This window comes from Crassostrea angulata, chromosome 5, assembly GCF_025612915.1.
Source record: "Crassostrea angulata isolate pt1a10 chromosome 5, ASM2561291v2, whole genome shotgun sequence".
NCBI lineage: Eukaryota > Metazoa > Mollusca > Bivalvia > Ostreida > Ostreidae > Magallana > Magallana angulata.
In genome coordinates this window covers 10,438,267-10,448,980 of record NC_069115.1, presented here as the reverse complement: position 1 = coordinate 10,448,980, position 10,714 = coordinate 10,438,267, and the positions used below count along the sequence as shown (strand labels likewise).

The following is a 10,714-nucleotide window of genomic DNA, read 5'->3' as shown; positions in this document are numbered from 1 at the left end:
ATTAGCCAAAATCTCATATTAAGCCACTACAACTTTCCTTTAAACATCCCTCTGCCTATCATTCATTCATGTACATATGGAATTTTATATTGTGCCCTTTATACAGATGTCATAAAATAAAACAAGCATAAGCAACCATGCTCCAGAACTCTAAACAGTCTCCGCTATTTTACTTCTTTTTTCTCTCCCTTTACAAAAACCATGTAGTTAACAACTGCTGTCAAGTGAATCTTTTCTTTTGATCAAAATTTCTGGTACAATTTTACTTTTCCTACCCCCCCCCCCCCCCTCCCAAAAAAAAATTGCAACATATATGTATATTATTTCTTTTCGTTTTACATTTTTTTCTAATCTTATATAAAATAATATAAAATGTCAGTAAAATGATAAAGTTCATGCATTTGCTTTGTTTTATGAATGATATATGATTTTTGTTTTTGTTTGACCAACTCATGCGAAAAAAACTCGTACTGTCCCTTTTATTGACTCCCGGCAAACTGGGCAGTTTTTTAAAGCAGGGGAGCACTGGGCACAACTGACCAAGTGACCGCAGGGTAAAAAAACAATGGACACTCTCTCCTCGCAACACAAAATACACATTGTCCTCTCTTTCATTTCACTGTTTTTCTGAACAAGGTCCTTCATATCTGGAAAAATTGAAAATAACATATTTCTGTATAATTAATTGTAAAAAAAAAAACCCCCAAAAACAACGTTCAGATTCTAAGAGTGGTAATTGAGGGAACTGACCCAAATATACACAAGTACATAAAATGCCTGGGGGAGGGGAGTGAGAGATAGAGAGAATAAAATTTTTTGTTTTAAAACTGGAAAAAAACTACTTTTTGATTAGAAATCATTGAGATGATTACCTTTTTTTAATTAGAGGCTGAAACTGACACCAATGTACAAGTGTACATAAAATACCTTTAAAGAGAAAAAGCAAGAGGGAGGAAGAGAGAGAGGAAGAGAGAGAGAGAGAATTTAATTCATCAATATTAATAATTACCTTCCGGTACTCTTTCATTCACTTTCTTCCAGGAACTATCAAACTCAACTTTTGGGACCATACAGCTGTTCTTGTCAATTTCACCTGATTCCTCCATATCGAAAATCTCATTAGCGATGTTTGATCCGGACATTCCATCCCAACCTGTTATATTTAGTTTATTGATTTTTTTAAAAATTATACAAGCATTAAAATGCTAAAAGCTTAATATAATTTCTCTTACTTGATCTACTTCAATTTCCCTAACAATTAAAAACGTTAAACTTGAAAGGATATCTTAATAATAAAATGAATGAATGAAAAGGTAATTTAGTTGAATATAACTCTTACATGTATGCAATACATGTTATGTAATAACGCCTTTATAGTGGATACAAATTGCCATGGTTTTTTAACATCATCAACAAGAATAGAAATTTTTTGTCATTAAAATATATTTCATAAGTGTTTTTTTCCAATTGTAACTGAGATACAACCAGTTTTATCAAACCTTGCAGGGAAAAATTCATAAAAACAGGAAATTCTATGAGAAAAAAAATGAAGTCATATTGATTATATCTCTTATTTTGAGGGCCAATGACCCTTTAATCTAATCTTGAAATCTTATGTCAATTTGTTCCTGTAATCTTTCTACTTAAATATTACCTTTAGACTGGAGAACTTTGTCCACCGCCATCTTGACAATTCGGGGGAGGTAACCCATTGCCAGTACACTCTGAGCCGCATCACTGAGGAGGGGGTTCTTTCTCTCGGCGTTCGTCGGTTGTTTTCGTCCTGACGTTGAGGGCTGACTTGATGCAGCATTACTCTGAAATTCTAATGAGCACAAAGAGAACAATCAACAAATTGACTGACTTCCAAGCACAATGTGACTGATTTCCAAGCACAATGTGACTGACTTCCATACAAATCAACAAATGTATGTTCTATTCCATATGATGCTACATCAATTCATTTAGCAAATTTCCTTTGCGTTAATATTACCAGTATAAGAATCTCTGCAAATATAGTAATTACGCGGCATCAATTCACTTAGCAAATTTCCTACGGTTAATATCATCTAGATTTATAGGACAATTCCTGTAGGAGCCTCAGATAGTAAACAAATCTTCTTTAAAAAAGATATTGATGGTGTCACAAATTCACAATCCTCCTTAAGTATATGTAGCTTTGGAATATTACACTGTGTAGTTGTTCTGTTCAGGGCACAAGGACAGACTTCCTCCTTTTGTAGTTATTTAAATGATTGCATTCATAGCATCTAGCACTCCAGAGAATTCCTGAGCTACACAGATTTACAACTATATATCTTGAGAAAAACTGATGGTGTGGTGCTCAGCATACACCATCCTTAACCATATTTGACTCTGGTGTATGTGTATATATATTTCAGCATGTTCTTTGATCTATGTATGAGACTTCTCCATATTGATATTTATAGATTATAAGTTGATTTGTGTGTTGAAGTTATTCAAACTGTCTTATCCTGCATACTGTGGATGTTTCAAGGTTAAACTGCCACTCAATAAAGCTGTTAAAAAGCAAACTGTTCAAATGTTATAATATACAGGCTACAAATGTAAACCTTGAAAATTCATATACCTATCATTCTCAAAAATGGCAAGTAAATTAAACATCAAAGTTTATTAATATTCATAAGGAACCTTATCTATAAAATAAATGCTGATACATGTACATAATGTGTAAGTAATGTGATATGCGTTAAACAAATTACTTACACATTATGTACATTTCTGATTTACATATGAAGTCATCAACAGGTGAAAAATGTTCTACCTGTTTTCTTGTATATTATGTATCTTGGTCAACTACACTGACTTTGCCTTACCTGTTTCTACATTGGGCGGTACACAGTCCGCCGCTATGTCCGTGGCTTCTCTTGCCATAGCATCAGTTTGCTGCTGTAATGCTTCTTGCTGCAACAAATACGGAATATATAAGTCATTCATCAACAGAAAAAGATATTTCATTATTCAAGTGCCCAAAAATCATGAGCAGTACTTTTAACATGTTTAATTTAGTATTTTGTGAATTAATTAACACTGATTAATAACTACATTCTCTGAGTATTTTTGCAAAATCACAATAATTCTTAGTGTCTAAAATATAGTTGCTAACACAGCCTCGAGATACACGAACTTATCCGCTGTATAACATTTATAGTGTGCATTGTATGTGTTGTTTAATATATATATACATGTATTAAAAACTCATATGTCATGTAATAGAATTAATTTATATATCTAAATGAAACTACATGTAAATGCAACAGAACCACTTTACATCTCCTCTATTAATTACATCTACATGTATGTAACAGTCCTGAGCATAATCAGGTATATATAAATAATTATATATTCTTATTCATGTGTTTCTTCTCAAATGTACTGCAATGATTAACATTACAAGTATGTATGACAAATAACATGAGTATCACACTGTGGAAAAAACACAAGATTGATGTAAGCTATGTGATAAGTACTATAACCAAAATGAGTCTTTTAATGACATCATAATCATGATAATGACAACTGTATCATGTATAAACATCAGTTGAATAATGACTTAGTCTGGGTAACATGAAATGGCGCCAGCCGAGCACCTCTGAATTAAAGTTCTTATGAAAAGTGGAGTATACAATTGCAAAATTTTGGTGTTTTTTCTTTCTTCTTTTTTAAAAATCTTTCCATGCATATTCATTATACAAGTGGATTTTAAAATGTCCTCAAAACACTTCCCGACTACTCAAATTTTTTCAATACATTCCTTGTTCATGTTGTGTTTTTGCCAGGATTTTACTTTCAAAATTTTACTACACATGTATAAAAATCTAAGACTACAGGAAGATTTTCTAGCTGCCAGCAAATCAACTGCCTCACAAAACAGCAGATAGAATAGGGTCCAAGTTATAGTTCCACTTCTGACTTTGCTTTTGAGTCCTATTTTCTGTATCTTGCCAATAGATGAGCACGATGGTCCAAAGTAGGCAATGAGCCATAGCTCTGAACATCATGAATAGAGTAGGAATAGCTAAATAAACAATGCGTGGCAATAACTTCTTCTTTTTTTTTTTTTATTTTACTATGGCTTCATTTCTGTCTGTTACCATGGTTACTAATAAAACCTTACACCAGCTAGACTAGGTATTGATTGAAGAATTATGTAACAAAGCTTTTTTTTCACTTGGCTCATTGTAAAGCAAACATCCATTATTCAACGAGTGGAATACTTCCAGATTCTGCACAACATTTTCTGTCTGCACTTAATCCTATCTGTATGAACAGCTGAATTTCTAAAGCTATCCACTGCACCTTGTGTACAGCAGACAAAAGATAACAATGCTGAAGTATTCACTTTAGTCCTCTCATCATCTGACACAATACATCAAACGGTCATAAAGTTCCAAAACAAAATAAACCTTTTTCACTGTTCAAAGTCGTTCAAAACTAATTCCAAATGAAAGCATCAGTGTAAAGGTCCTGGGTCATGTTATGAGATGATGTTGAATGCTATTGTATTGGTTGTTTGGAAGGGTCCTTGTGTATGCACAATCACATAAACTAGTAAATTAATAACTATATTGCATATTTTTCTGATAGAAACAGACCGGTCAAACCCTGATGGTATAGTAAATGCTGCACAATCCCCGCCCTGCGTCTTATGATTCTTTAAATTCATATGATGGTTGCCTTCTACCAGTTATGGCCGGACGGTCCAGTATTTTTATATGAATTTTTGGTCCGATCCATAGCTGGTATCCATTTGCTGCTTAAGCTAATTAGACAGAGGCAATCCAGATTGAAAAAATTCAACAGTTTGCATATCACATAACAAAATTTTCTTCGCATTTTAGGATTCCAAGCAGTGTCCTTTTAGTAAGACATAAATTCTATTTTCCAGGCTCTACTTATCATTTGATTTTTGAAAAAAAAATCCACAAAACCAAAGGAAAAGAAGATGCAAATATATCATGAGATTATAGCCCCTTACCATCTGTTGTTGTCGCACAGCGACCTGTACAAGATTGATGAACTCTTGACCCTTGTTGTCACGGACATAGAAACACTCTGGGGCCCAGCGAGCATGCTCCACCCAGGGCTCATCCTCGGGGTCCCAGTTACGAAGTCCTGTACCACACAAGTAACACCTCACACTGTCCGCTTGACCTACATTCATTAAATTATATAGTTACATGTTTATAATTAAATGGTTTTTAATTAAAATTATATATGCAAAGAAATCTCAACAACTGACTTCATGTGTGACAGAGCATACATATTTCAGAATTTCATAGAAAAATAATCAAATGTCTTGTTTACTTGGTAATGACATTTCATGATAATTAACATCTGTCATAACTGGCCGTGTGCTATGTACAAAATGTATGTATAACACATGTACTGTATAAATACATCACGTATGCATGCAACTTTCCTCTCAATATTTTGATAAGAAATTGAGAAACAAACAACATGTAACCTACTAATTAAAGAAAAAAAAACCCAATGCTTTATGAATCTTAAACAAGACAAATTCCTTTAACATGTTTAAATATCTCTGGAATATTAAAAATTAAAAATCTTAAAAATTAATTGTTCTATGGTTTGGTGGTTTTCCCAATGTCAGATACTTTGTGTATAATCCATTGAAATGACATAAGTAGGGTATTCCCCTCAACTTTCACAGAAATACAAAATTTGTGTGTCACACATATTGCACGCAGGGGAGTAACTTCCCTCAAAAGTGTTGACTCAGAAAATATCAATTGGCCAAATGACCAAAAAATGACAGACTTTCCATTTTTTCTTATGAAACCAAAACTGGATTCTATTCATACCATCTTGATTATCTTATTATAATCTAGCTTAGTATTAAAGAATCAAAATATGTTAATATTATGATCTTTATCTACAGTACCGATCAGACCCAACCTAACAGAAAGTAAACCCCAACTAAACCCTGGGTTTACTTTCTGGGTTTACTAGAGTGGACCCAGAGTAAACCCCAAGTAAACCCAGAGGGGACACAGAAAGTAAACCCTGATCAGAAGTATACCTTGAAAGCAGATGCTATATGTGTATTAGGAATATACAAGGGGCAGAAATCACAGGCAGCAGGATGATAAGATAAAATACAGGTCTGCTTCACACTTCAGTGCGTATAGTTGACTACAAAAGCAATTCTCGAGTAAACCCAGAGTAAACCCAAAGTAAACCCCAAGTGGACCCAAATTTTCAAAAAGTAAACTCAAAGTAAACCCAGAAAGTAAACCCAGGGTTTACTCTGGTGTTAGGTTGGGTCTGATCGGTACTGTAACAAGAGGTGCAGGGGCCACATTGCTCACCTGAGCAACAATAGCCTTAACTCTGATCAAATTAGGCCAAAAAAAATTAATCATTAGTTTCTCGGGCCAGAATTTTGAAATTTTGATGAGGCAGGCAGGTTTTTTTTTTTTTTTTTTTTTTTGAGACAAAATTTACAATGACGGTAACCCATACTTTATGATTTATTTGTGTACTCATCAGCAAATATTCATCAAGCTCATACATTGGCAAAGTTTAAACATTTGTTTTAATCTGTTCTTTTTAGTTTAAACTGTTTCTGTTTCCTATTCAAAGGTTGAGTTTTTGCAGATGAACAAAAATTACAAATGGTTTGTGCCCCTGGTTCATTTTGCCGCCCATTTTTCCCATTCACAGTAATAACAGAAGTCTAAACTGAAATACAAGGGGACCTCTTATGGCATTTTACAGTTGAATTTGCCATTTAAAAATTATCAAATAAAGCATTCATTTGGAGTGTTTTCTTATCAGTCTTCAGTGCCTTGAGGACAGAAATCAAGGAAAAGTAAATTAGTCATCATAAAATTCTCAAACAATACAATTGTCCTTTATTCCTGCTTCTATGCAATATCACAGAGGCTTCAATTTCTGAAGATTACAGAGAAATTTCAGTGGTTGTGTTAACAGGGACCAACCCAGAGCAAACTTAGTTTAGGGAGACTTCACTTCTGATTAAGTTCTCCCTCAAAGAAAAATAGGGAGAAATTTGAGAAATCTGGTAGACTTCCATTCTTTGACAATGGCATAATGCTAATGATGATACATTTATACACAGATTCAACCTTAATTTGAATTTGATTAGAAGCAAGTCAATTAAAAATAAAACAACTCCTAAACAATCTAAAATCTTATCCAATTTTTAAAATTTAATTTATTATGTGTATTCATATATTTTGTAGCTTAAATGTTTCATATTTGTGTTGGCTAAATGACAAATAAAATCAGTCTATGTGTTTAAGTGTATTTAGGAGGTATTAGTCCAACCTTTTGACCCGATTACTACCGTCATATGATGGTTGTACAGAATTTCTAAATGTTAAAGATAACTGTAGACAAACGGTTTTATGATTATTTTAGCACTAACTAGGCAGAGTTATTAATTAATTACAAGTTACCAATTAATTGTAATATCAGCACCTAAAGTTATACACTAAACATCGGTTGTAATTTCCAGTGCCCAGTATGTGGTTGTATCAACTGTATTTATAACCTCTGAAGATAAGACAGTCGCTAGTTATTAATCACAACAGGGGTTTACTTAGGCTATCAAAATGTGTTTTGAATTAGATCATTATCATTTTATTGCATTTGGGGTTAACTTTCCAATCGTGAACTCAGAATACAGGGCAACTTCCACCTCTCTTTCTGAGGAAATTCTGGCGAAGTTACCGACCACAAAGCGAGTAATTATATTTACATAAACTTGTATTTAGCCCAGGTAGCCCCCTAGGTTGGTCACTGGGTAGATGTTTCAGATAAAATAACGTTTTTCACTGACAGAGACAAGCATTTGTCTGAGCGTTTGTTTACATTGCATTGATTCCATAATAGAGAAAACCGACAATGATAAGATATGAAAAATCCGGAAAAATAGCGATAAAAAAGTTTGATGCGGCGATGATTTTACTGATGCGGCGGTGCCTGAGAAACAAATCATTAATTTTTTTTGGCCTTACCATTACATTATCAAAATCAAAATATCTTGACAACTAAGTACCGTAGATCTTGCTAAAAAATGTAAATCTGCCGATTTTTATCCACGTATTTTAATGGTAAATTAAATAGAAACCCCTTTTGTTGTTGTACCTGTAAGAAGATTTTTCTCTATTCCTATATACCCCCCCCCCCCTTTTTTATGGCCCCACTTTTCTCTAGGAAATCATTGTTTATCAGACTTTAATCTGCACAACCCGTTCTTTCACACAAGTTACTGCTTTTTGGACTGAAAACTTTCCAAGAATATTTTTAAAGATTTTCTCTATATACGCCTATGTAAAAATTCACCCTCCCCCCTTTATGGTCCCAACTTACCCCTGGGGACCATGATTTAAATAGACTTGAATCTGAGAATGCTTCCACTCAAATTTGAGCTTTTCTGGCCTAATAGTTTTTGAGAAGATTTTTAAAGATTTTCTCTATATATTCCTATGTATAAATTCATCCCCCCCATTGTAGCCCTACCCCAGGGGATCATGATTTGAACAAACTTGAATCTACCCTACCTAAGGATGCTTCCACACAAGTTATACTGGCGTGCGACCAGTTCTCACCGAGTACCATTTCTCGCCAGTACATTGTAACGTCATTTTATCAACACATAAAATAATAGACGAAAAATTACGTCACAATGTACTGGCGAGAAATGGTACTCAGCGAGAACTGGTCTCACGCCAGTAGCTTTTCGAGAAAAAGATCTTTGAAAAATACCAACAAATTTTCAATAATTCTAAATTATCTACCCTTTAAAGAGGGTGTGGCCCTTCATTTGAACGGACTTGAATCTCCTTCACCAAGTGATACTTTGTGCCAAGTTTGGCTTAAATCTGCTCAGATGAGCTAAAAGTACATTCTGACTTATTAATCAAACAACATGACCATACATGAGTGGGAATAGAAAAACATGTTCATGCATGAGCATACTAAAATTTTTAAAGGGAATAGAAAATTATACACATGATCATGAATTTAAACTAGCAGATTAGAAACTGTGCTTAGGTCTGAATTGATTATAAAGACTGACCTTAAACTTTAAAGTGCGTAATTCCGAATAGACTATTTATAAATCCTTGTCAGCTTTATTCTCAGCCAATGGAAATTTGCCAATCCTTACTGTTTACTGCATTTTATCCAATCCCCGTTTTTTTATCATATGACATGATTTACGTCAAAAAAGTGACCTTCCTTATCCAGTTATACATAATGGTACATATGACATTTCATATGACTTTGAGGTGGTCATTATATCAGGTGATTTTTATTATTTAAAGTCATGGGCAATTTTCCAAAATTCAGTAACTTGTCATTCTTATCTCAAGTGTCAAATTATGTTAAACATGGCGAGACAGTCAGACACTAAGTGGAAAACCGGATGAACTTTAAAAAAAAAAATCCATTTGACTCTTTCCTTGTTTGAAAAGCAATCATAATAGAAAAAGACATTCAATTTCTTATATAATACAGCTCCTCATATTTTTCTGTAGTGATGAGGGCGTTTGCCCAAACATGTTGAATAAATAAAAAATTAATCACCTGTATAGAAAAATCCTGCATCTACTAAGTTTTCTGGTTTTTGTTTTGCCGAAGGCGGCCAGTTCCTGTAGGACTCAACCCGTTTCTGTTTGAGGGAATAGTCAGCATACTTGGGATCGGGTCTTGACAAAGAGGTGAATTCAGACACAGGGTTCAAAGGTGGACAACCACCATTGGATGAAACACTGTCACTTTGATTTAAATTAGGTCTTCGAATAAAATCCCTACTATGATAATTTGACGGTACACGGTCAGAATTAAATCCCAGTGATCCCCTATTGAATGTATCTGGGGTATCCTGTCCATGTCCAATCAAAGGAGCACTCATCATGGAAGTAACTCAGAAAATCTGAAATTTAATCAATATAATTTTTAAAATCAACAACAAGAGTATAATTTAAACCTTTTTAAAAACAACTACATATATGTAAACACATTTTTAGCCTGATAAGGCTGAAAACTCATAAACTCTTCATGAAATTTACAATCAAATTTACAAAATATTAATATCATGTTCTGTTTTTTTTTTTTTTTTTTTTTTTTTTATTAAATATCACTTATATAAAGGTTATAGTGAAAATATATCGTTAAAATATTCTAAAACCTACTGTCTGACTTAAGTTTAATTTGTTACTATAAGAGTACAGTTTCTTACAAAAATATCAGAAGATTCCAAAATAAATCAAAATGGCGGAAAAAGATCTCGTGCATATTATGCCTATAATTATAGTTCAATCGGCCTACCATACATACCTTGTCCACTTTAGATGCACAAAAAGTGCATGCGTCACTTAATTTGCTGCAGCGGATTCAAATATTCCAATGTTCCTAGATATATACCGTCGACCAAACCTCATCGGCTGAATATCAAATGTCAATCATGTACGGCGTTCTCTCATTGGCTGTTTGTGAACATTTTTGTTATGCGACTCAGGGACATGGAAAACATGGAAAAGTAGGCCTACAGTATGCGATTTTTTTGGTTTTTTTTGGTTTTTGGGAATTAATTTGTAATTTTTTAATCAGTTCATATTTGTATTTTTATACTGAAAAAAACCCCCAAAAACCAAGACGCCAAAAATATTGCAGTTGA

At 33.6% G+C, this 10,714-nt stretch overlaps 1 protein-coding gene across 1 annotated transcript; it reads right to left on the bottom strand.

The window, feature by feature from the left end:
* Positions 1-285: 285 nt before the first annotated feature.
* Positions 286-10,511, bottom strand: LOC128185006 (E3 ubiquitin-protein ligase XIAP-like). Its single transcript, XM_052854678.1, has 7 exons — positions 10,375-10,511; positions 9,622-9,970; positions 5,021-5,196; positions 2,859-2,946; positions 1,655-1,825; positions 1,010-1,153; positions 286-647 (listed from the first exon to the last, which is right to left on the bottom strand). The coding sequence occupies exons 2-7, from the start codon at positions 9,950-9,952 to the stop codon at positions 451-453; spliced, it is 1,107 nt and encodes a 368-aa protein (XP_052710638.1). The 5' UTR covers positions 9,953-9,970; positions 10,375-10,511; the 3' UTR covers positions 286-450.
* Between the last annotated feature and the right edge of the window lie 203 nt (positions 10,512-10,714).

Coding starts and splice junctions, on each gene's coding strand:
- LOC128185006 (XM_052854678.1), bottom strand. CDS start 9,952: ATGATGAGTGCTCCTTTGATTGGACATGGACAGGATACCCCAGATACA. Junction 2,947..5,020: donor CTGTGCGACAACAACAGATG/GTAAGGGGCTAT, acceptor TATTTGTTGCAG/CAAGAAGCATTACAGCAGCA. Junction 648..1,009: donor GAATGAAAGAGTACCGGAAG/GTAATTATTAAT, acceptor CAATTTTTCCAG/ATATGAAGGACCTTGTTCAG.